A 27,887-nucleotide genomic window follows, 5' to 3' on the forward strand; every position below is an offset into this window, starting at 1 on the left:
ATATTGTGACTGGGGCTGGAATTTTTGAGTCAACATAAGGGCAGTGCAGTGCTTTTCATGATGGGACTTCAATGCATATGAACTAAGAACTGTGACATAGAGAGGAACGCCAATTGATATATCAATTATGCAAATGAGGACATGATTTGCTTCATTAATGAGAAAATACTATAATTCCAAAGTAGCAAATGATGGTAATTTGATACCTACACTCCTACAGCATTTGCAAGTTAGTTGAAGGTGAACATCATCAAACACTAAGTATGCAAACCAGGGCCTCATTTGCATAACTGGTATAAAAAATACTTGAATAGTCTCACCTGACGCCAGCATACTTAATACGGTGGAAAACAAACATTTTGGTCATTCTTCGGAGGGGAGCCCGACCAGCGCAAAAGGGGAGGAAGCGGACGGAGGAGGGGGGTGGAGGGGTGGTACATTTGGCTGGGATGTATCCGGTAGTTTGAAAAACCCACCCACCAACCCCCTTTTCTGTACGTCTAGTGATCCAGCCATACGACCCTCTGGGAGTTGCTCCAGACTTTTTGCCCATACATGTGCCTTACACTCTCATTACAGCCAGCCTAGAGGGCAGGCAGGATAGTGTACTGTTTTGTCTTGGGTGGCAATATAGGTCTCTTGAAGAAAGAGTTATGGACCAGTGAGTTTAATAATTCGGAAGAACACCACTATCTTTCATTCTTCAGCATTCATACACATGCAGACTACACATGCACAATCATGCCAAATGAAACTGACAATGTGAAAACAGTGCAATCTACATCATATATTCTTGCTCGACTACTTCACCTGTTTTGACATGTACAGAGCGTGGAATGTAACATCAAAAAGTCTGCTGCACAAAGCCCTCTCGCACACTTCAGATGTGACATTATTTCATCAATACTGATAAGATTTCTGAACAGTCTAAGATTTTTCTTTCACAGAAACAGAAGATTAAGGGACTTTCTTGGCTTTTATCCAGTGAGAGATATCAGCAAGTACCAATGTACAAAGACTACTGTAATATACATGATCCTTATTTACATGGCTTATCATAAGATGCTACCAATCAATGGATAATGTTGAAGAGGGCTCCCTGATTTTGTTATCTTTTTGCCATACTTACAGCCAACTTACTTTTTCTATAGGGTCCCAAGTACATGTAGAGAATGATATAACTGAAATCCACACCCCTAACTACATGTACATTAAAGTTTGTGACTATAGATCTGAACCAAAAGACATTGAAAACACACCAGTGTTAATAAAGCTAAGCATAATTACTTATATCATATGTTACTTGTATTAGTGTCTGATTTTCTGTCAAACTTGGAGAAATACTTGAGCATATCTATTGCACACAAAGAACTTTCCATTATGCCCACATCTACATATATATATATATCTGTACACACATACACACACGCACGGATTGATCACCATGTACAACTAGAATGACAAGTTTGCAACAATGTAGATAGTCTAAAAGCATTAAAGCCTTTAATGGTGAAGAAATGTGAAGAGAACAGACAAGGTGAAGTATGTAACAATGCCACAAGACACATGAAAAGTTAGCAGCTTCCACCCTATTTTGTTCATTTTTCTAGGAAGTTATTTTGACTTCAAGGCATCTTCAACCTTTCAATGTGCAGTCAATATTGGCACTTACTGTTGTTAGAAAATGGCGCTTGAAGCTGGGCCAGGCAAGCAACGGCTTCTTTGCAAAAGCTAGCATTTTCTTCACCTTCCTGTTGTGTTTTGATTACGATCTATGCTATTCTATTTCTCGACTCAGCGGTTTCCGCAAGCTAGCTTTTGCAGAAGACTTCAAGGCCCAGCTATGAACCTGTAATATACACAACAAATAAGGCTGGAAGACCCACGCTTCAAACATAATTCACCACACTAATATTGCAACAATGTATTGCAGTCACGTCAATCATTCCCCTTTCTCTCCCAGTTTCTCTACCACTACGCAGTACCTGACCATCTGTGGGGATTTAAGCCTGCTTGATGTCATAGACAGATGGTACTTTGATAGTCAACGGTTCTAACCCTAGCATAAAAGTTCAAAAACTTGATTTTGGTTGATCATATCTCCGTTCTTACATTTTGTCAAATGTCTCATATATAATTGAAAACTTTATCTATTGCCTATCACAATAATTCCCTGTTATAATTGCACATTCATAAGTCGAGCACCTGGACAGCTCATGTCAGGGGTTCACAAAGCAAAAGTGCAGAAATGTCTCCGCCAATGATCAAGGGAAATTTCTGTCAATTCAGCACTTTTTCTCAATTTACTCACATAAGCAGTCTAGTTGCACCATCCATGGAGGTGTCATCATAACAATGGGGTATCATTGTAAAAGGCAATAAATAAGCCTCTCAATGATATACGACCAAAATTAAGTTTCTGAACTTTTTCTGTTAGGTTTAGATGCATTTGTTATAAGAAAGTTCTACAACAGGAGTTCCACCTCTCCCTGGTTAATAACACCTCATCAAAGATTGGCTCAGTAGATTTGACCAATAGTGTCAAATTATCAAATTTCAGACAGTGGACTGTTTTGTCATAATTAGAACACGAAATATAAAAAGGTGGATCGGTTACCAACAAATTTATCAATCACAGATTCTGAAGATATATTTCTTATTCTCTTCTCTGAGATTTTAAATGAGCTCGCATCTCAGCCTCATTTCAGCCTTTGTATATCTGATCGCATGTCAGGATGCAGGCAAGGATGGGTGTGTGTCTCACATTCCTGACTATTGCTTGCAGTAAAACAACTGTTTTACATACTATACAGGTGTTTCTTTTTACAAACTATATGTTTTAATAATTTACCATTATTATCATATCAATTATGACTACAGGTTTGGTGAGGGAAATTATAATGTTTAAGTCACAGTTTATGAATCGCCTCCAATCTTTTTTAGAGACGGACCTGTTAATTCTGTTTGAGTTTATTTGTAACATATGCAAAATCATCCTCGGGAACTGTGCTTGACAAATTTTCCTGTGGTTTTTGTTGAGTCTAGATTTTCCATTACTTTAATCTGTTTCAGTTTCCTTGGTGGCATTTGTTGTTGTGGTTTCTGACTCTTTGCAAGCTTCCTCTCTTGTGGGTGATTTTGGTGGAGTGAGTGTGACCAGGGTCCTCTCAGGTTGGGTTGGGTGTCCTCTGCAGAACGTGCCTGTTGGTTAAGTGTTGGTCTTTCTGCGAAGTGATCTTGTTCTGGCATAGATGGGACCTTTTCTGGGGTGCTCCTGCAACAGAAGTTGTATTACATCCGTAAGATGTCTGTACTTACATAAGATTAGCATATCATACTAGTGCTACACGACAGGGCAAACATTGTAGTTCTCATTGTAGTATAGTTTCAAGTAGCAAAATCTTCTAGTCTACTACAATACAACTAAAAAAAATAATAGTAAAAAGGATTAAAAGAATATTATGTACTACTATTACTTGAATATAGGTTGATGAATTGTGCCACTAAATCTTTTATTTTTCTATTTTATCTGACTTACAAGTAGTGAGATATGCAAGACAAAGATTAAAACAAGAATCGCCAAAAATAGTTACTTAAGCAACTAGATAAAATTTTGAAACAATCAGGCGTTTCAGATAGCATCCGCTATCTTTCGTCAGTGACTAAGGACAGATCTGGTAGAACTAGGTTTTTAAGGTATATCTATTCAGAGGTTTGGTATAAAAACCTAGTTCTACCAGATCTGTCCTTAGTCACTGACGAAAGATAGCGGATGCTGTCTGAAACGTCTGACTGGTTCAAAATTTTATCCAGTTGCTTGAGCAACTATTTTTGGCGTATCTTATTACCTGGATGTCTAACCTTCATCAACATAAAACAAGAATACATTCTAGAAACAAAATTGAATTAGGACATGCTAATGAGATGAGATGCATGCATGTGAATGCAATGTTTCAAATACGGTCAATAACAAGACCCAAGCAGGCACATCTCCATAACATCCAGAACAAACACAGTGCAAAGTCAAAGAGGCACGACACGCAGCGGTAGGTCACATGTGCAGAGTACCCTGGGAAGGACTTACTGTTGGTTCAGTCTTAGGAATCTCGGATCTCCTACGCTGCATGCACAAAGTGATAGACCAAGGAAAAACGTTGCGAAGAGAACTATCAGGGAGGCGTGGTTATCATGGCTTCCCATTCTGGAACTGGTGTTGTCTCATATGTTCACGTAAATTCTTCTTTCCAATTTCATTTTTTCCACATTTTCAAATGGACGGAAAGTGAAGGCAAATTTTAAATGTGTCCCCACCCAAATATCAGCATGTGTGACTTTTCTGGTAGAGGTATATTCATAATCTATATGCACCTGAGGCATTATGAATGATTATGACTGATATATGAGTGTTTGCTTTAATGGGGGGGGGGGGGGGTGGGTTGGATTGGGGAGTGATCTTACCCTAAGAAAAGTGTAACAGGGGGAGGGCAGGGAAATGTGTTTTATATCTCTATAAACCTCTTTCTGTCAGAACGTTTCTTTGTGCATGGGACATGAAGAAAAGCTTTTGGTACAAGGGCATAATATGTTAGAGAATGCACATCCTCAAAAATTTAGCTGGCTAAATTCTGTTCATGGGGTAATATTCTGACTTTTCACCAGCAGGATTATTCAATACACTTTCAAAAGGCATTTCTATTTCTGTAGATAATAAAAGTTTACCTGGGGTTTCAGAATCATCTATTCTTGTACTTACATGTAACAATGCATTTTATTTCATCCGATGTCTGTTCTTCCTTGTTTTGTTACTACAGCAACTGTGCTATACTGTACTGTACTAATGCTGAAGTTGTCTTCAATGCCATACCAATGCTCAGAACTACACAATGTCATGTAAATCCAGTATTGCTGTGTTCTTGGGGAAACCTATCATGACAGAGGTGCACCTCCATGTGTACCATAGACATGAACCCGGTGACGATGGGAGGGAATGTGCCAGTATCATCAGTTATCAATAAAAAGGTATTTGGTAGGCTTGTGATGATACCTACTTTGCTTGCCATTTCTCTCTTCTTGGGCTTGGTAAGGGCTGGCTTGATGGGAATTTGTTCATCAGTGTCATCATCATCATCACCATCATCAATTTCCACCTGGAAAAATGTTGTCATATTTCATGTGCACCTGAACTTGTCTGTTTTGGGGCAGGATACAGAGATTTTTTTGTGCACATAGTGCAACACTAAGCCACACTGCATATTTTCATGTGTTTTTTTCTTTCAAAACTATACAAAGTTGTTAATCTTGCTGATTTGTACTGCATTACCTGGATAGAGAGTAGTGAAGCTCATCTTAGGGTAATGTGGCCTTACCTTTTATACTTCTACAGAATCGTCATCAGATTTAAGAAGGAAAATCTATATCCTTAACAAAATGTTTTGAAAATGATCTTAAAACAAAAGGACAAAGATTTAAAGTGGAGGTCTCCACCTACTTGAATGGGCTTTACTGGTTTCCTGGCCTTGCTGGAAGCCTGTTTCCGACTTGTCTCCTGTAACAGGTCATTACAGGTCACACAGGGACCCCACTTATTAATTATTATAATTCTGTCTGCTGTTATAGCAGCTAGACAAGTACACCAGACCCAGGATGAGAAGCCATACCAGTCTACCACGAGGGAAAAACACCACACATGCGAAGGAGAAAAGAAAAGTACGATACCCCTACGGTAGAGCTACACGGTAGCTACTTGATAGGCTCAAAGCGGAAGATGTATTTGCGGTACATGGGCTAAGATATGAGAAAAGGTGAAGAGATGGTGTTAGTGTAAAGGCACAACCATCAAGATACATGTTAGCTGCCCACACCGCTGGGTACCCACCGCGTGACCACCACCCTCGTACGTTGCTGGGAGGGTTGAGCGGTACCCAGAGCTTAGGTACATGGACTGGGTTCTGTACAGGTAGGGCCGATCTAGCCGGTCCGAAGGATCAGAATCAGCCCCATAGTTAACAGACAGGGATCTGCGGAGCTGTGGCCCCTGCGCAACAACCACCATGAACGTCCAAGGGACGTCAGTGGAAGATGGTAGAGGGGATGAAGAGGAATAGTACCATTACTGACAAGCTTTGGCAAACCAGATTGGTCCACCATACTACAACAGTCTGTGGAATAGACTAACCTATGTACTAAAGCTTGAAACTATCCTATGTACAGTTCTAGACTACTAAGATCTACCATCTGACTGATGGAGTTACTATCGTTTCATGTCCATCAATCATTAAAAAATTGTAAAAATGAAAGGAAGTATTCATCGTTGATCTTTCACTGACTTATACTTCTGTTACAGATAATTTACAATTGCTGGTCTTCTTTGCTTGGTCTGAAGTTGTTGGTAAAAAATTTAGTTATGGATGGACATTTATCAGCTTCTTTGGAAAGATAAGTGGTAAGATGTGATGGGCATGGCCAATAAAAGACAAAGAAACATAAATTTTTCTGGTAGATATGTATATGTACTTAGGTAACACTCCGGTCGCGTTCATGATGCAAAGTCAAAACGGTCTGATTCGTTTTGGATATAATCTGAACTGAAACGGTTTGCACTTTGCGTCCATGATGGTGACAATTCCCGAAACTGTTATATTCAGGAGGAGGTTCAGAATAAAACAGAACGAAACTATTTTGGAGCGTTCATGTTCACAGAATCCGATTTATCCTGCCGAAACGGTTCGAACCGTTTTAATTTTTGCATCATGAACAGGGCCTTGATTTTGTCTGGACATGCTGGTTACAAAATTGTCCCCAAGGAATACTCGCAGGATGGACAGATTGAGTTGGTGAAAGTGGGAAGAAATGACAAGGATATCACCCAATATTACCAGCCTATACATGGAACATAGTGAGAAAAATAGAATTAAGGAGAAAGATTGACAGTGCGTCAACTGGCAAATTCAATTGGTGTAAGGGGAAGAAAGGAGTCACATTATATTGGCAACAAGTACATCATGTCATCTGCTGTGTGTCGGCTATTGCAAGATCAGGGTGTGCCAATGGCATCCTGAATCATTATAGCTTTCTTAATTTGTCTTTATAACATTCTGCTGCTATTCATTTAACATTTTATCCAAAAACAATTATTTCATAATCATAGACAATCCTGAAGCTTGTTGGTGGACAGATGTTCAAAACATTATATACAGTATGACCGTATGACGTATACCAATCTGAATACCATGTAAGTATTGTACATGTTTAGAATTACATTTTTTTTGGCAATCAATAATTGTTACCCCATTCAACATTTTGTACACACACAATAGAAGCAGAAGAAGAGCTTTTTTTGTAGTTTCCATAAACTGCGCATACTTTACAATACTAAAAGTCTGTCAAAGAGCATAACTTTTAAACTGCTCATCACTATCCAAAAATTAAAAAGTGCCATGCATGGTATCAGTAGTATCTTTTTTTGTACCGAAAGTGGAAAATCTTGAGAAATCGGCCCAAGTACATTTTGTATACCCTGATCTTAGAATAGCCATGATGAAACATGTTCTGCCAAGTCTTATAATTGAAGAATTCACAACTTCCAGATAACATTTCAAACATATAAAAAGGTGGAATGAATGTTGAAGACAGAACAAAGGAAGAGGAAGGACAACGTTTGTCAAAGGTTACATTGCAAATCTGACATCAAACTATAAGTTTGTATTTCAGACAAATTCTAGGAGCAGAAATTGCTCCTTACACATTGCAAACTCAGTGAAGCACATTATACAAAGTACAAGCTGAACCGTTGCCAATTTTGCAACAAAATGGAAGCACTTCTTGTGCTGTTTTAGGGGAGGAGGCCAACCTGCCCAAAGACCACATTTGACTGTTAAATGAACGTGGATCTGATGGACCATTTTCCCTCGGTACCATGAGTGGTTGCTGAGACCAAGTTACATGTACAGTTGTATCTGGTAAACTGATCAAAAAACAACAGTACACAGCATTTGATGATGCCTTTTGTGGGTAAGGGATATGGATGACATCCACACATGAATCAATTTTTGTCTGTTTCGCAAAAAAAGTTTGCAACCATACTTAAAATCGTACAAAGAATCTGCAAAATGAGCAAATCTATGCTACAAATTGCAAAAAAAATATCGTGAAATGGATAATGATGTTGTAGAATGCTTTAGTCAATTTCAACGTCAAAGAAGAAGATGGGAAAGAACAAAAATAAAGATTTATTGTCTGGCATATGTGTACCAGATTCTTTGTGTTCAGTCATTTGTTCAACATTCTTGAGCACTTTGAGTTCATAGTGAAGGCACTTTTCCCCCCAATTTTCTTTTTTTTGAGGGGGAATGTCATCCATATTATCAAATCAGTATGGCTAAAGAATTGCCAAGGTGTTGTGTTATAACCATGTTTGTCCTGAATAGACTCACCGAGTCGTAGAGCTTGCGCTGGCGAGGCCATGTCCCGGTGGGCGGGAGGGCCGGCTCGCCCCCCGCCTGTTCCTCCAGCAGGCTGCGCGGCCCCCGTATGTGGGAGTACTTAGTCTCCACCATCTCTTCTCCACCCTTCCTCTCTCTTTGTCTCTCCATCTCTTCTGTTAGTCTGTTGCTATCTACAGGGCCTAGGAAGTAACATGGTAAAGAAATAAAGCATTATGGATAAGAATTACATATTAGACTGCAGCTTGAGGCATTAGGAGGAAAATCTATAATTCATTCACTTCACTCATGTCATTGTTGGTGACAGTTATTGCCATCACACAGCCTGGGGAGGATCATCCAAAACAGACACTTTCTAGCAGGTATGGATAGACATGGACTCTACGTACCAATCACAACATGAGGGTACAAGGATTACACAGTCCAGCAACAGGGTATTAGATTTAATTATATCATCTGACCCGTTGATAATATGTGGTACAATTGCAAGGCCAAATTTCTTAAAATTGCCAAAATTACTATCACTAACAAAATGGTCAAAATATGTAAGTTGCAACCGAGCACACAATCTCTAGATAACCCCACCTACTAGATATGATTCGACAGAAGACTGAACTTGACCATGTCTTCAAGTCGTCTCCAACGTAGGAGAACCGGGAAAACTACACAACGTACAAGAACACGCTGACTTTTGAACTCCACAAAGCCGAGCAAGAGTACTACGCGTCCATAGGAGACAAGATCAGAGCCCCTGATGGATCAAAACTACTGTTTGTACTGTGCAAGCTTACCGGAAAGGGAATGGAAAACATTCCAGCACTTTCAAACCACGGCTCACTTGTAAACAAAGACAGGAACAAAGTCAACCTTTTAAACGACGTCACTTGTTCGTTAATGTCACCGAGGACTTGAAGCAACCTGATAGGACAAAGTAGCTCCCATTGTTCACATCCAAACAACTTAACATACTCCAATTCTGGATAACCTGTGTATTGCTGTGTTGCAATTTCAATTGATCAGATGAAATAAAAATAATTCACTTACTGCTTCTCATGGTCAGCGCTTCATCGTCACTTACAGACATACGGGACGAGGGGACGTCACGTTCGCTACTGGAATCCCGTCCGGCCGTGCTCAGGTCCTGAGTGCTCAGCCCGCGTATCAACCGTTCTGTTATTGTCTGCTGACCCTGGAACACAGACAGGAGACAGGTGTAGGCCAACCATGGGACAAAAAACTTACCTTCCACCTTTTTTCAGATTTCAAAGATGAAAATGCCATTTGAAAAAAAAGCACTGCAATCTTGTGTGACACATTTTCCCCCTACATGGAGTTTAGGAAGGACAGACTTCTAACGTGAAAGAAAGAGGAAAGGAAGAATGAATATTTTCATGTCTGTCTTTTTCCCTAACTTTAACAGAATAATTTTGCAAGCAATTGAAGAAAGAACAAGGTACGGTACTTTGGAAGGGTGCCTTAGTTGGGCAAACTGTGTGGAAGAATTTGGGAGGGTCAGTAAGAATGGTAGGTACACCACTACAGGTCATAGGATGCCACTGCTTGGTACATTACCAACTACCCCATGCAAACTGAAACACAAGAAGCAACAGAATCAATGGTGAGAGCATACATTTGCATCCGAGTGCTGTGATGAAGAGTCCCAAGAAAAGGCAGATTTGAGCAATTCTGGGTCCCGTCTCCAAGCTACTTTGGTCAGAAAGAAAGGAAGGAGGAGGATCTGAAAGGGGGAACAGAAATTCCCAATCAACTTATTGCATGCATGTTGGGTACAGAAAGCAACAGGGCCAAACAGACAGGGAGCAGCAAAATGCCTTTACACCTTGAACATAGAGTGAGTTTTATACCAAGAAAATAACATGATTGTAGAAAAACAGTTACTGATTCTTCAGGAAAAGAACCCCCAAATCATGGCAAAGCAATCTAATAAAAACTAGAAAGGCAACATTTTCAAGGTAAGATGTTTCCCTCCCATTGATAAAGAAACGAATGATTGATAAAGAAAAGTATGAAAGGGCGTTGTTGTTTAGTCCAGCTACTTATATGTCCAATATGAAGTCCCTACCATATACCACAAAAGAAATATAAAGTGTCTGCTTTAATTATGGATTATGCAACTTGGTCCTCATTAGCATAAAGTCGTTTTATTAAACTTTTCTAAACTACCTACAACTCCAATTTGACATCTGTAGCATTTACTGTAAGGGAAATATTAAGTTTCTGCGTAAATTATGATAATAGGTGGCCATTAGGATATTGGACATTCCGTTGTATTCACCTTTCCTAAAGCTACCTACACCTCCAACACGACATCCGTAGCATTTACAGGGAAATGTAAGTTTCTGCATAAATTATGCAAATGAGGTCCTCATTACTTTTACGCCAATTCCGTTGTATCTACCATTCTTAGAGCTACCTACACCTCCAGTCTTTAGACACACCGCCCGGAAATCTGGCAGGACACCCGCGGCGCTTAGATTGGGTAGTGACCTAACCTGACCCATTGTGACCTTTGACATAACGCGATGAATCAAAATGTTCCAGATGTTTTTCCTTTTGTATCCCATTTGCGTCTTATCCAACATGAAGCAACCAGCAAGGCTAGCGCGTAGGAGACGACTGAGATACCGGTCGATTGTTGTTGTTGAGACGTCGCTCGGATAGAATCCACCCTGCTTACCTCCCCGCTGCCATTGCTTTGGCACGGGGTGGCGATCCTATCCACCAGGCGATATGGCGTTATGTAAGGGTACCGGCGACCTTTTGGCAGAAATTTGTCCAGGGCAGACTGTGTGATGCTGAGTTCTACAAGCGGTTCAGAATGACGAGAGGCACATTTCAATTAGCCCGCGCTATATGCTAATCACCTAAACCCTGACCTTCTGCTGTTGAGAGCCCAACACGTTCTCTTTATACGCACTTTGAGGTCGTCGGGGACTCCCGCTGAGTTGCCAGGCGACTGCTTTGGAGTTGTCAATTGAACAATTTTCCAGTATAGCAAACTGCCCTAAATGTCTTTATTCACATTTTGTCTGGCTGAGTGTTTTTAGAATGTCTTATGTTTTGACATTTATGTTTTTTTCATGAATGAAAGAAGTACATAATCATATGAAAACTGTACTTTTAATAATTTCAACAAACAGGTGCATCTACTGTACAAACGGAGTACTGGGGTGAGTTGGATGTCTGCCGTAGAGTTTTTTGCTTTTTTCAAGCTAAAACTTGATTAATCATATTATTCTTTATGTTTTTGCAAAATCTTTATTCTTATTTTTTTCCCTGTCGCTCCTTAGTTTTTCTGAAAAATCTGAGATTCCAACAAATTAAATTGGTGTGACCTAAGGGAAATACTATATAAGTTTCTGCATTGATAGAGCTGTCACCCTACATCTTTTTGTTTTTTTGACAGAAGAAGGAAAAAAAAGAGAACATGCCAGCAAAAACAACATATTTCCCCCAAAACCTATACATGGTATAGGGAGGGAAATATAACAAGATTTCAGCTAATAGGTGTTGCCCCATTTTGCCCTTTACCTTAGACTAAGGTGTCCACTTAGTGGTAAAGGAGGCAAGCTGAAAAAACAAAAGGGCAACACCTTCATGTATGCACTATTAACCTTCAGCCTGCTACCGTAGCCATTTGGCACCAAATGTGTATTGGTTATTGAGTTAGGCAGCAGGGAGAAGGTTAAACAAGTGTTGGATGACTTCTTACTTTGATAGCTGTCTTGGCAACAGCGGTTGCAGCCATGTTCAGTCCACTCTTTCCCATCTTCACCATCGTTTCGTAACTCCTTTCGCTGGCCTGTGCTATGTACTCATCAATCTCCTGCAAGTGGCAAAAATTTATACTTTTACAGACGACTAAAAAGTTATTGTAGATATAACTATTCACAAGCAGGTGCTCCAGGGGGACATCAAAATGGGGTATGTTAGGGCAAGTTCTTCCAACCACCATTCGCTCATTGGCAAATCTAAAAGTTGCATTTCTATTACAAAATTATTGAAATACTATGAGCAGAAATGTGACTCCAGGAAGAATAGTGAAGTACACTTGTGTACAATAGTGAAGTGTACTTCACTAATGGAAGTCTTTTTACCAATAAACCAGTAGCTAGCCCAACAAAACAATGCTTCTGTTGTGTTGCAGCTCTGACAGCATGAGCTTACCCATCCTTTAGCTTGGGAAATCCACAAATATATAATATATATCATGTGCTGTGTAATATCAGGCAGCGGTACAAAATTGAGAATGGGGGGCTGAGTCAGAAGGGCCAAAGGTGCTCCCAAAGCTAGGAGGGTCTGGCAAAACGGGGAAATTTAAACTCTATGAAATACTATTTCAAATGTTTTTTAAAAACATATTTTCATTGAGAAGTTAAGTTTTACTGTCTTGTACATATAACAAAATAACTGGAACGTTGGTCAATTGAAGCCTTTCAAGGGGGTCAGAGGTTGTTTTTTCATGCTCCCTGGGAAAATTCTGAATTTCAAACCCTCAGAAATACCTTTTTTGCAGACTGATTATGGCTGCAGCAGTAGAACACAGTAGACTACTACTACTACTAGAAATACCTTTTCACACCATTTAAGAGAAAATTACTCTAATATGCAAACAATTTCTTTTCAACATGTACGGGCAGTTTTCTGATAGCTACTGATGTCTGATGGTCGTCCAGATCTGGCCATGGGCTGTCTTGAACAGTTCAAAGGCCTGCAAAACACGTTTGATCTCCACCCAACACTTCGCACGGGAGCTTGCACGTATAATCAAACGCAGTTACACACAATCAAGAATTGCACCACTTTTGCATTTCAGTTGCGATTTGCACTAGATTTGCACTTTGTTACTAGATGGGAAGTTATACGAGATCTGTGTTGTAAGCAATACATCGTTCAAAGTGTATACAACAATGTATGTTTCCGAAAAAGTACAACATACCTTTTCTCTCTTGGACATTGCTGGGTGTACAAACTTCCTGTATATGAAACTGGACCCCTTGGTGTATGGAGACAGCAGCCACACCACAAACACAATCTTCACCTCGTAGTAGAATGGCACCCTGGGAAAGACACATGGTACGGTAACATATCACAGCTATGGGCTTGAAAAGGACACAATTTAAGATTTTGAATTTGAACAAATACATGAAAGAATTGCACAGCAGTAGAAATATAACACATTTTCTCAACTCATTTCCAGCTCTATTCAACTAACATAAAGCTTCCTCAATAAATGTTTGCAACCCCAATGTAGGGGTGATCGCAGACTTGACCAACGGTCCTGAAGTCGGAAAAATATACCATAAACGTAGCCATTAAAAATCCCATCAACACACTACCCCTGTCCACCATTTTGTTCACACAACCACTTGTAGAATTTCTTCCCAGATAAATGCATGTACAAGAATGTATTTAAGTGCTTATGATAAATATATCTTATCAGAAACTTTGCATATTTCCAACTGTTGCTAAATACCAAACATTACGCTACCAAGAGGTCATGCTCACCATTAAACAAACAATGGCACTGATCAAAGTACACATTCAGTATTTTTGTATTGAGAGCAGCACTAGAAGATGAAATATTACAATGTTATCATCCCATTGAATTGGCAGCACACCATACGAATGTTGTGCTTTTGTGTTGTCGCGGCCCACAGCTTGGAGTTCCTGTCACCAGTTGTAGCAATAGCCAATCAGAGTTGCGTAAACAAATATGTCTCGTGAGATTTGCATATTGATTTTCGCCAGCAGTTAGTTAAGTTACCTTTTAAGTAGAGGATGTTATGTATTATAAGTTATGTATAAACTTAAAAGTTACTAGTATTTTCTCGGCCGCTTACAGTTAGTTCTCACTCACAATTTCTCAGGTTCAATGAAATGTAAAAAAGTTATGAAGTATCTTTATTTGTCGTATCATCCCTTTGATGTCCACGGACTTGATGACCATTCCGGCATGTTGGAGGTGTACAGTACATTCAGATTCAGATTCAGATTCAGTGTCCAGAATTTTACCCCAAAGAGACCCAGAGACTCAACGTGTGTCGTGAAACTGACTTCCGACGAACTTTGACCAAGTGCTGACATCACACATGAGAAATCATGTGTACAGTACTTGGGTCAGATAGCTGATGAAGCAGTTCATTTCTCATGATGTATTTTACCAACTCAGATGATCTTTCATGCTATTGGAAATATGAACACACTTACCATGATATGAAGACGTCTGCAAATGTCTCCACGAATGTAAATATAGCAAACACGATCCAGTACATCATCCATTTCACCTGTGGGGCAGAGGCAGGTCAGGGTTACTACTGGTACTCACTTCAGGCGAACACAATGAGTTGTGAATTTCATGCAGGGCTGTCTTCAGGACCCGTCCCTCCATCCCTGGACGAAAATTGTTGAATTTCTTTACTTTTCTGTAAGCTTGATTTATTAAGGTGGGAGACAGGCATGCCGCAGCAAAATTTAAAAAATTAAAAAAAACACTAAAAAAAAATCTGATCTGTTAGATTTTTTTTTTTTTTTTAATAGCTTTATTTTCGTTATCTGACGTCATTTTCCCACATAGGTTACCTTAATAAATCAAGTTGCAGTTTCCAACATCCCGATTGTGTGCCAATACCTTTTGGAACAGCCTGGCCAGGTGGGGCAACCTGAAATTTTGATTGGCAACCTTAGCTTTATTTGTTGCCAAGTCAAAAAAGTACTTCGCACATTGCTACAACTGTTTTTCTGTAATAAACGAACCCATTTTTTGCACTCTGCCGATCGGTGCTGTGTATGGTCAATGCCTTATTGCGTTTCACGGGGTTGGGGTTTTGTTCGCGTTAAGAATTTTCGCGTTCGCGTGGAAAATTTTCGCGTTGAAAATTTGAAATGGAGAATTTATTTATAGGTTCAAAATATCAAAGTGATTTTATGATCAAAATTTTTCTCCCTTGGGAATAGACTTGAGTCCCTTGGGAATAGCACACACCAAACCACACCACACCCTGCCCACACCCATGCAGGGGAAAAGTTTGCCTGTAATTTTGATCATTTGCGCATCAAAATATGCAAATTAGTTGATCTGAAGGGAATTGGAGGTTTACAAATCTAATGTTTCACCGCCAAAAAATTTCAAAGGATTTTTGAAATCTAGAAAAAAATAAAACAAGTTGATTCCCAAGGGACTCAAGTCTATTCCCAAGGGAGAAAAATTTTGATGATGAAATTACTTAGTTTTTTTTTGAACCTATAAATAAATTCTCCATTTCAAATTTTCAACGCGAAAATTTTTCGCGCGTACGCGAAAATTCTTAACGCGAACAAAACCCGTTCCCCGTTTCACGTCCGTGGTTACATGAAAACGCACATTGTGTTAGCTCAAATTATCTAAGAACTAGAGTTCCACGACCTCATACCTTCGCCAAATGATTTTAACCTTTATGACTGATGTATTAGGAGTGTTTCTCATCAATCATAAATCATACCAGTTGATTGTATTAAAATATAACATGTCCAAAGTATGAGCTTAACAAATTATGAGCTCAACAAAGAAGGTTATGCTAATATTTTTCATTAATTATGCAAATGAGGCCCTTATTAGCATAATTTGATTCAACGATGTTTACATTCACATAACGTCCCGATGCCAAAAAAAAGTATTGAATGTATGAACTTGCCGTCATTTGCCAGTGTGGAATTAGAGAAGTTACTCATTAAGTATGCAAATTAGCCCACATTAGCATATTTTCTATCTATAAACATTTCTCTCTTCCTCAGTTACAATTTGAATAGTCATATCATGGAACAAAGCGGATATTTTAAGTTGCCTCATTAATTATGCAAATTAGAATCTGATTTGCATAATTATTGTCCAATCATACTAAGCATCACACAAGCTATCTACATACCAAAAATAATGACCATCCATCAAGCCCATCTTGTTATAGTATTTCCTCATTAATTATGCAAATGAGGTCTTCATTTGCATAGTTTGTATTAATTAATATTTCTCTCTTCCTCAGTTACATATATCACATGTTTCAGAGTCCTATCATGGAATTTGGCGGATGTATAAACTTTCCTCATTAATTATGCAAATTAGATACTGATTTGCATAAGAGGTGTCTAATCATGTACATCATCACTCAAGCTATCTACCTACCAAAAATCATTACCATCCATGAAGCCCTTCTTGAGTTATTCCCTTTCAAAGTCAGACGCAAAACCTGCTCCTGCAGTTCCAAAAAAGCCGCTAGGGGGCCCAAACCCACACCACTTACTCTCTGTCCAAAGATCTATCTACCACTCAAAAATAAGTTCCATACCATGTCCAGAACACGAGATATCAAACCAGGAAGTTCCGCTGCAGTACCGTAAGAAGCCGCTAGGGGGCCCAAAATCTAATCGTTTTTAGGTCTCATCAAAACCTACCAACATACCAAATACCAAGACAATCTATCAAGGCGTTCTTGAGTTATTCTGTGCCACTACAAACAGACAAACAGACAAACAAACAAACGCTACCCTCTGCATAACCTTCTCGGCGAAGGTAATAAAGACACTGACAAGACATACATGTACTCTCACCTCTCAAATAAACGTACCGGTACGTTTATTTTTTTTCGCCTATAGTTCCACCCGGTACGTTCTTATTCTAGACGGTACGTTTATTATTTTTTGAAAAATTGAGGCTTTGCAAACCAGGAATCCCTCTAAAATCGTAAGTTAAGGTTTATCTGCCTATATTTCCCCGGTATTTTTGCTCGTAATTCGCTATAATTATATTTTTTCGGCCTACCGGCGTTGATTTTCTCGCCGCTTTGACGGCCTTGTGAAAAGTATCCTGGCGGCACTCTTAACATATCGGTCGATATCGCTATGACGCTACAAAGTAAACCGGAAAAAAAGACGCGACATTGACATTTTAAAATACAATTTTCATATAAATAACTTTGATAGTCTCTGTTTATATCGTAAACCAAAGCACGCTGATCAAAAACGTGTGGAGTAGGGTGCACGCCTGCACGGGGAATAATAATTTCCTGACCACTATATCCGTAGTATCGGCAGCGCGGCGGAAGAATTATTTGTTCTCAGAAGACATGTAACACGTTAAAACAACAATCATAACTTAACTTCTCTTGAAATATGTGTTTTGAGGCCACAAAATCTCTAAAACGGCAGAAATATGTCCGATATGATTCGGTAAACAACAGCGCGAAATCGCGAAACATGGCCGCCACTCTCAGGCATGGCGACAGTAAAACTAGCAGCATATTGCGTAGTGCGGATACCGATCTTTAAAATGATACCGTAAACGCATGGAAATATTATATTTTTTGGGCAACGATAGACACACAAGCCCATATTTATTTTCAGAGGGTTAATTTTTTTAAATAATCGTAAGATTTCCCCAATTTAGGCGGTTCATCGCGGGTTTCTAGTGTCAACACGTAATGGGTAACTTCTTAGTATGTGCGGTCTGTGACGTTGAGCTACTTTTACAGTCGATCTCTGTTCAATATTGTGGGATTTACCGCGGGAACTCGAAATCCGAGCGTCTCACTTTGTTTTCGACGCTATGGAGCAAAAGTTTATAGACATATTTCTTTTGTGGAAGGACTGTGTTCATATTTGTGTTTTTTTGTGGTTGATGTCTTTAGAAAATATGATCAGGTACATTTAACTTAAGTACTCTGATGATTTTTGTTATATGTCACTGATTGTCAGTCATAATAAAATGATATAACAATTTTCTTTGATCACTTGCTTCAAGTTCCAATTAGAAAAAGCATGTATCATGTACATTTTCACTTGTTGAATTTGAAAGCACCGTGGCCCCCGGTTAGGGGTCATAGCGGGGAACCTATGCCCAATTTTTCAATATTACTATTATATTTCACGAAGAGGCGAGGAAGATCATCATGATTTGAACAAGCTATGGACAGTTATTCTGTTCAATATCTATATACTTGATAGGTATGGCATAATTGAATAAATATAAGTTACCTACCTGCTTATTATCTAATTTCCCTCTGACAGTGACAGTTGTACATGTATGGACACAGTTTACCTAGCCTCGACTGTTGATTTTTGAAATTTTCCGGGGGGTACTTTTATTCCAGGGGGTACTTATATTACATTTTGAAGATTTGTCCGGGGGGTACTTCTATTCCAGGGGGTACTTCTATTTGAGAGGTTAGAGTAGGTGTTTGCTTTTGTAAATCTAAATATTTCTTGTAATACATGTACATGTGTAGTCATCCTGGAATATTCCATATTCTACACTGAGTAACATAGCTGAGTTTAAGGCCATGTTCTCAGGCAGTCAACCCCTCAAAAATTGTGAAAATTCAAACAGACTTTCAGTCATCGGTTGTTGGTGATTACGATCTTAGACCTACATGTTGTGACCTTACTGTAAATAACATACCAACTTGGTCCTTGTTTGCCCAGGGAAAGTGAAAATGCCATTTGGGCAAGCACATCAAGTCCCACCATACTGGCCAGATCGTGCTGGTGTCATTTTTTCAGGGATTAGGGATACATGTATGTCAAAATTAGGACTGTTCCCGTTAATTTTCGCGGTTTTCGTGGTAATCTTAGTTGTAACTTAAAACCAACGCAAAAATGATAGTCCTGTCTTTTGCCTCTTAACCAATTTGTTCCAACCGCCAACCAAAACCCAACAAGAACGCTCCGTTTTCTCCATACCGTGAAACCGCAAACTTAAAGGCATTTACAATATATTCATCCATCTTAGGAAGATACAATTATAGCACCTTCTCCAGAGTTGCATCAACACTGCCGGATGAGCTACTATCGCGTGATAGGCGAGTCAGAGACCAGAAGTAATCAGTCTAATGAATGGATGGTGTTGACTGACACACTTTCCCTCAGGCCCATCCAATCATGGCCTGGCAAACTGCCAGACCAGTCATCAGCTATCTTCTGAGACTGACTAACTAGCTAGCAGCTCCTACATGCAGGGTAGCAGCCTGGTCTGAAACATGCTCTGAATTGCACTGGATTTAAAGCATGTGTACCCAGCCTTGAAGGCTTGTATGTTTGCCAAATATTCAATTCTTGAATGCAATGATCATCGATAATTCACTGAATGATTCCCATACCTGTTTAATCTATCAGCCATTGGCAAACCTCTGTCAAAGCATAGAAGTACAAAGTAGAAACTAAGAAACACAAAGAAATGATGCACGTGACATGTAGCCACTCTCTCATTGGTCAAACTGCTAATTTTGATTGAAAGCCAGAATCAGTCTATATATAGGAAGCTGTCAGTTGTGACTCTTTAACTCCAAGTCCAAGGTCAAGCTGGATTTATTGGTAAAATATCAGTTTCCTATTAGTCAATTTATCAAGACCAAGTGCACTTCATTTTTAGAACTCAAGATTGGTGTCATGTTATTCATCATGAGCAAAACAAAACACTCCTTGCTTTTAAGTTTATCGTCTTTTCATTGGATATCATAATGTTGATTGACCTTTGCAGAGAAACTGTATTGAATGGTGACACATTTGGAATGTTGTTACATCCAGCCATCTCAAAACCCCATCAGAGAGCCCATGATCTGATGAATGGCTTGCAGCATGTGGCGCTGATTTGCCAGTGGCTATGTCATGAGGCAGATGCCAAGATAGGGGGACCAATTTAGAGCTTTCCATTTGGATGGTCTCTACCTTAGAAGGGGAAGTGTGACTCCTGGGTACGTAGTTACTGCTTTTAACATAGCCAGTTCTTCATGGAAGTGGATTTCAGTAAAAGCAGGAGGCACACTATGGTAAAATAATTTGGTGCACCAAAATCTACATACCAATGTATAAAAGGAAAATCATGATCTCTTTCTAATACTACTCTCATCTCCCAAATAAACATACCCCTCGGAATAAACATACCCCCCGGACAAATTTTCAAAATCTAATAAACGTACCCCCCGGAATAAACATACCCCCCAGAAAATTAACCAAATTTACAGATAAACTGTGTCCAAAGGGAAAGAAGATGATAAGGTAGCTGTAGGCTCTCTTTATTCATTTATGCCTGTCTGAGGACCATACCAGTTAAGTGTACAAATATTGAACAGAATAACTGCACACATCTTGTTCATCTTCTTGCTTGCCACTTCAAAAAAATATAGTTACTGTAGTAATGTTGAAAAATTGGGCACAGATTCTCCGCTATGAACCCTAACCGGGGGCCAACGGTGCTTTCAAATTCAACAAGTGAAAATATATATAATACATGCATTTTCTACTTGGAACTTGAAGCAAGTGATCAAGGAAAATTGTTGTATATACTGACATGAAATCAAAACATGACAAGTAGTCGCCCAACTGCTCAGTTCACTTGGATGGGCAACACTTTCAAAGTCTACTCTTTGTTTTTAAACAAATGTATCAACATTTAGAACATGAACAGAAGATTTCAATATCCTGAATATATGGTCATCACAGGTAAGTTATTACTTATTTGTAAAAGCCATAGAGAAAAGGAACTATGACATGTATATGATGTAACTTTTTATCTTTCCCTACTTGCCCTTTATCTAGTTATATGCATTGCATATAGAAATATAGATTTGTAAACATTACGATTTGTAAACATTACATGCCACAAATTATTGTGTTGTGTCAAGGACATTATCATATTATATCAAGGACAATATTATATAATGTTCTGGTTTTTGTTGTTGCAATCCAAATGATTTAAAATCCACAAATCACCCTTGTATGTTGCAAAAAACATTAATTTTGAGAAACTAAATTGTCAACAAACTTGTGAGAAACCTCAGGCCTTTTCCAATGTTGCCACAAAGCACAAGGTTCTCATGTTACACATGAAAAGTTGAGCTAGACACAGCGGCGCCGCAGACAGAAAGGGGCGGGGCTAACAGAAAGTTTCACCCATATTCCTAGAAAGCTCTGGTATTCTTTCTGTAGAGGGGTGACCTTTTCTTAAGTATTTTTAAGTGACAATAACGGTGACTAGATTGCAATTCAATTTTATATATAGACTTTGATATTAAAATTCTCTTTGTAACAATGCAAAACACATTTCTGACCAAGGCAAAGGAGTTTTGTTTGTACATAAAAAAGAGTTGTTTCCCCTTCTTCGAAGTGAGCTCTCCCATGACAAAACGTTCCCACCACCACTGACGTCCAATGCGTTACTCACTTTACTAATACTGTGGCGATTCTCCAAGCGCAAAATTTCCATGTTTGTGGTAGGATTGAAATGTTTTGATATATATTGAAAGTAATTTCACAGTTTTTTGATGCTAAGACACTGTTTTTTTGTGGTGTTGTTTTTATATTTTCATTTTGGGAAGGACTGTATCTCACATGAGTAGAGAAATTTACATGCGTTAAACGTACTTGAAACACTCTGCGCCGCTGGCATGTATATTTTTTTCTGATCAGCGTGCTTTAGTTTACGATGTAAACAGAGACTGTCCAAGTTGTTTATACAAAAAGAATTGCATTTCAAAACGTCAGTGTGACGTCTTATTTTCTCCCAATAACAACGTTGACTTTGTAGTGTCATAGAGATATGCCGATAAGTTACGAGTTACGCCGGGATTTCACAAAGGTCGGGTCTTTTAGCGGCCGGGAAATCAACGCCGCTTGGCCAAAAAATAGCGAATTATGAGCAAAAATGCCGGGGATATATGGGCAGGAAAACCCAAACTTTCAATTTCAATGGGATCCCTGGTTAGCAAAACTCTGATTTTCAAAAAAATAATAAACGTACCGTCCAAAATAAGAACGTACTGGGTGGACTTTGAGGCTGAAAAAAATAAACGTACCGGTACGTTTATTTGGGAGATGAGAGTAATTCTATACTGTGATCATTTTGCAGTCATCAGCTGCAGCTACCAAAGGGAACATAACTAATTAAAAGAGTCCTAAACTGCAGAAGGGGGTGTAATTTTCAATGAATTATGTATCAATAGATACAAAATCAGTGGACTACAGAATTCTGTTTGTGGTAAAGTAGGCGATGCATGTTTTGTAAAACAATATGATACTCAACACCCCCATGCAGACCCTGCCCATGTATTCCCATGTACGTGAAGACATTTCCGCCATTAACATAAATCAGGGGAAACGGGCACACCAAAAAGGCCAATTCTTTAAGGATATCAAAGAACACAAAATAAGATGAGGTTTTTTTTGCTTATTGCTCCCCGAAATGGTCCTGATTTCTTTAGCATCCCACCCGGCCACCAGTGTTATTTTTGTTGTTTACCCCTAATTTTGAAGGGAAATAGATCCCAGGAGAACAGCGATAAAGAAGCTGATATTACATACTAACCCCCGAGGATATACAACGCATGGAGTCCTTGGCAGCTGCAGTCGAGCTAGCTGTACATAATTTCACGTATACAATGTTTTCAAGCCTACAAAAACATTGGCTGGCATATAATAGAAACGAAGGACTTTTTGTAGAAACATATAGAAAAATACTGCAGGAGCAAGTTTTGTTTCAGTTTTGAAAGAGAATAACTCAAGAAGAGGTTGATGGATCTTCATGTTTTATGGTCTGTCGATAGCTTAAGTGATGTTTGATATGATCAGATGGTAATTATGCAAATCAGAATCACTCACACTCTCACTATCCGGTTTAAACGTCGAGAATAAATCTATTGCACAATAAATGGGTAAATTTAATAAACCCGCTGCGTTCCACGACTATTGAAACAAAAACGGCATGACATAAGTAAGTAACTGAGAAAGAGAGGGACATTGAGATTAATGACAAAGATTATGCAAAAAGAGACATTTGATGAGAAAATACTGTAAATCCATGTTGGAAGTTACATGAAGGTGAACACTGTTGAATGTAAATTATGCAAATGAGTACTTAATTTGCATAATTGATCAGAAAATGCTATAATAGCCTTCTTTGTTCGTTTGTTTGTTTGTGCCTTTATTATGATAACACTGTCATACTTTAGACAACTTCTGGGTGAAGAAGATAATCAACTGATATAACTTATGTTTTCCGTTATTGTTGTAATGTTTGTGTTCTGTTACATTGTGTATAAATTTCTGTCATAATTTTGACTGCAAAACAATGTCTGCCTCTCGCGATTGAATAGCGCCCTCCCACATTCACACGATACGTCAAATAATGCACACACGCACACACAAATAAAACCTAAGGAAGGCTACTAAAAGGAAAAAGCCCTAGCAAAAACCTGCCGACCCCAGCCTTCTTTTGGGTGCCGACCGCTGGAAAGGGGCATCAAGTGAAGGTATGAGGTCCCCAAACTCTTGTTTTCGTCTGTGCACTGAGGGTAACAGACCTCTCATTTTGGCAACCATAATATAGTAAAAGCTCAAGAAGCCTGTCTTGGGGACATTATTATACACAGAATACCTAATAAGGCAAGCGATATACCATATTTCTTCAAGGAGGTTAGAAGAGACTGCACATGATCTGAATTAGATTGGAGGCAACTCATATAAAAGGAACCAATGTCATAGATATAACAATTAACATCTTTGGTTTCCACCTACAATGACTTAGGCGCACTTTAGACCTACAATGTTATAAGGTCGTACGATCATCGTCGTAGGCGACGGTTTTCTTTAGACACACGGTCAGGAAATATCATGGGACCCCCGCGGCGCAGAATTCCATTGATGTGCGCGTGTGACTCAAAGTGAACTCTTGCGCTCAAATTCAAAATGGCGGGGGAACCGCTTGTTTCCGTCAAAAGATGAAGCTTTTACTGACTTTGCAACAACTGTTGCCCTGCAGATGAGACGTTGAGAACGGTGCTCAACAAAGAAAGAGATTGAGGCTGGTACAGAGACGGACGGGATCTAACCCGAGTTCCTGGCCGCCGCCGGGGATGTCCCGGGGATCGAGGAATAGGGGCATACTAGAGAAGTAGCCACTGGTAGCAGGGCGTCGCGCCGGAATAACTGGTTTCGGATGAGAAAAATATGTTTCCATTGCTAACTGCATGCATATTTACAAAGAAAACAATAGAAACTTTCCTTCCCGGACAGGAAACAGCACGCTGTAGGCTTATTAGCATATCACCCACTTCCGTCGCCGGCGACGATTCTTCTTTAGACGAGAAAAAACAGCCACAGGCCCCCCCGCTGAACGTCGTGCGACTGGGTCCGAGGTGGTCGCACGACAATTCGAGGATTTCCCGTTTATTGCCGTCGCACGATTGTTTTGATCGTCTTTAGACGGCCAAAAAATACCGTCGCCGGCGACGTCGCCCACGACGATGATCGCACGACTCTAAAATGTCGTAGGTGTAAAGAGGCCCTTATAGTCAAAACAGAAAAGAACTGGAATGCTACTCACATATTCTCGTACATTCTTCGTTTTCACTGCCTTGTATGATGCATAAGCTGGATACAGGGTTCCAAATAATAGCCTGCAGAGTGGAGGGAGGAAAGGAATATATGAGTTAATATAATTACAGATATACTACCATAAAGTTTCCAATTAGCCATTAACGAACGCATCCCCCTATTTGGGGGTGAACGCAAATCTGACCAAGCTGAAAATAAGTGAAATGATGAAGGGGAAAACCCCCTGTTCAGCCTTTTGGTGGCTCGCCAGGAAGTTGACATGACCACAATATTTGTTTTCAGTTTCTGACTGAGTGCTTATGAATATGAAGTATTCTGCTGTAACTTATAAGCGTGATTTAATCAGGCTATTTCTAACACTGCCCTTGTTACTGTGAAGAGAGACACAGACCACGACTGTACGCTTTGATTGTTGGCATACAAATCACTTTATTCAAATGTCTCGAATGTATGCACTTGCCATGACTGCTCTAGAATTGGCAACTTCCAGGGGCATTTTTCATTAGCCTCCTTCGCAGGCATTCTGGGCGGTGCCAGCATTTACTTTTGGGGGAGCATTGATTTGCGATTTTCAACATATAGACCCCATTCATATTAAGCCTACCATAGCCGGTTGGATGAAATTAAAAGATTTAACTGGCTAATTTAACTGGCTATCTTAGTTTAATATGAATGCAATTTAACCGATTAAATAAGGGTTTTAGCAGGTTAAATTGAAACCACCTCTGAAATTAGCCGGTTAAATCTTTTACTTTATTCAATGGGCTATGACAAGCTTAGTATGAACGGGGTCATAGTCCATGGGCTAGGTCCCTCAAAACAGAGGGACAAAGGGTGACTTCAAAGGAGGCTAATTTTTCATAACATGCCGGTTACAGCAGCATTTTAGTGGGCAAGAAATGCTATCAACATCATTTCCCCCATGAGTACAAGAGACCAGAATGTAATAAAGTTAGCCATAATTAAGTGGAACAGATTGGAGATGCTTTATGAATTGTGATAGTCAAATCCTAGCATAGCGCACTATGAGCTGTTGGTGTGCGTAGTCTCCAGCCAGTCAACAAACAGAAACTGCAAATTTGCAGCGCTCTAGCAGGGAAGGTTAACCAATCACCAGTGTTCGAAATATCCCCCTGCAGCCTGCAATTTGCAGAAAGATTTTCAAGATTGCAGCAGGAAAATCAAACAGCCTGTAATTTTGCAGAATGAAAAAATCAAGTTTAGGATTCAATGGTCATTATGTGGGCATTATGTGCAATATTTGCATCACAACAGATTATGAAAATAAGAGAAATACTATCACATTCCTTGGATTGACTCTATTCTAAATGAATACATTTTAAGCCTGAATAATTCTTCAATTATTGTGTGAAATTGTGAATGAACAGCTGATTATAGATATATCAGATATTACGGAATGTGGATGATGAAGTGAAAAACAAGAACCACATCCCAAACTATACAATTTACAAGTTCAACAGTTGTCTTAATTTTTTTTCCGTATGTTGACAAGTTACTAATGTTAGCAGGTTTTTGTTGTTATTTAATGGACGTGGAAGGGAACGCTTGCCGACGAATCTAAGGCTCCGCTCATGATGCAGAAATCCAAACGGTTCCAACAGTTTCAGCAGGAATAATTGAAAAATTTGTGAACATGAACGCTCCGAAACGGTTTTGGTTTATTCTGCAACCGTTCAGAATAAACAGTTTCGGGGAATTGTCATCATGGCCGCAAAAGTGGCGTGGAACGGGTTCACCTTTATGAGTATGACGTCGTACACCCGGGTACGTGGGGTCACAGTTTGCGGCGTCACTTTTGGTCACAAATTTCTAGCTGTCAGTGTCAATCGAGTCATGAAGCTTGAGTAGCATATAACTAAGATAGACATATAAAACATGTCAATAGACATATAAAACATGTGAAACACAAAGTCAATTCGATGTAAACCGTTTTGAGTGTGCATGTTTGCATCATACGCAAATTGCAAACCGATTTAATTCGAATTATACCCAAAACGAATCAAACCGTTTTGATTTCTGCATCATGAACGGGGCCTAAAAAACAGGCAACACTGATTTGTGTCCACAAACCGACGTGTCCTTTAAATAACTTATAATTGAAACGACCCGTCCCAACCCGTGGTATATGTACGCTAACTGAAAAGTTGGAACTCGTACAAGCAGCAGTAACGTTGAGAATTTGATCCCAGCGGTGCTAATTTAGTCGTGGCGGAGGAATGTTGTCCACACGACCAAGTACGGCTGGAGAATACAAACGAACTGCCCGATCACAAATATCCGTCTTACACGTAACGTTACAGTGTCGTCAAAATGTGGGCTTTCGCCGCAAGGATAAACTGCCGTTAGGTCAATTACAGTATGTGTAGAAGGATGAATGTGAAGTCTGAAGAATGTACCGTTTTCGGTTTGTGGAAACATGAGGAGCGCCAAGAGACAAAATGACCAAAGATAGAAAACAAACCAGCCAGACAGCTCGGGCAGCAGGCGAGGGCAAAAGGACAGGTACTTACACGACAAACCGGGATATGATCGCAGAAACCATGGCTTCTCCTGCTCTTCAAGTAACTAGTTGATTCTACATCGGGTCAGTGTAGCAGGGGAAACGCTCAGGGAATGTGCGAAACACGCAGCTAATGCTGGGAGGAAGCCCAAGTTGTCTTCCTAAAAAATGCAACCGCCAGTCGCCATTTTGAAGAATGACGTAAGAACGGGACGTCAGCTGACCACAGTGTTGTGGTTTGGGTGCCCGATAAATATGTGGAAATAACATTTTCTGAAGGTCACAACACAATGAAATACAATACAATACAATAAACTTTTCATTATTATGATGGTTCGACGTGTGTATAAGTGAAAACGAAGTTTAGCCATGGAATCTTTGTGAATGTCATATTTCAGGCAGCGGAGTAAAGTTACCCTTTCATAGACGCCATCTTACTGTAAGACTGGTACTGCAGCTAGCGACCTGGTTCGACCTCCTTGGTTTGACAAAGGACAGACCCTCCTTTATATATTAGGCCCATTTTCACTTGTTCTTTTTCAATAACT

General features: G+C 39.5%; 1 protein-coding gene across 8 annotated transcripts; it reads right to left on the reverse strand.

Moving 5' to 3' along the window:
* Positions 1–767: 767 nt before the first annotated feature.
* Positions 768–27,551, reverse strand: LOC136431357 (receptor expression-enhancing protein 2-like). 8 transcript variants are annotated; one of them, XM_066422691.1, is made up of 13 exons: positions 27,350–27,551; positions 24,808–24,880; positions 14,673–14,749; positions 13,402–13,522; positions 12,175–12,288; positions 10,072–10,179; positions 9,486–9,630; positions 8,433–8,623; positions 5,876–6,034; positions 5,489–5,545; positions 5,049–5,147; positions 4,085–4,120; positions 768–3,274 (listed from the first exon to the last, which is right to left on the reverse strand). In XM_066422691.1, exons 1-13 carry the CDS (start codon positions 27,379–27,381, stop codon positions 3,209–3,211), a joined length of 1,278 nt encoding a protein of 425 aa, XP_066278788.1. In that variant the 5' UTR covers positions 27,382–27,551; the 3' UTR covers positions 768–3,208. The 8 variants fall into 8 exon arrangements, with proteins under 8 accessions (XP_066278788.1, XP_066278789.1, XP_066278790.1 ...); XM_066422692.1 differs by lacking the exon at positions 4,085–4,120 and having other exon boundaries at positions 27,350–27,550; XM_066422693.1 differs by lacking the exon at positions 10,072–10,179 and having other exon boundaries at positions 27,350–27,549.
* Between the last annotated feature and the right edge of the window lie 336 nt (positions 27,552–27,887).

This window comes from Branchiostoma lanceolatum, chromosome 3 (assembly GCF_035083965.1).
Source record: "Branchiostoma lanceolatum isolate klBraLanc5 chromosome 3, klBraLanc5.hap2, whole genome shotgun sequence".
Lineage (NCBI taxonomy): Eukaryota > Metazoa > Chordata > Leptocardii > Amphioxiformes > Branchiostomatidae > Branchiostoma > Branchiostoma lanceolatum.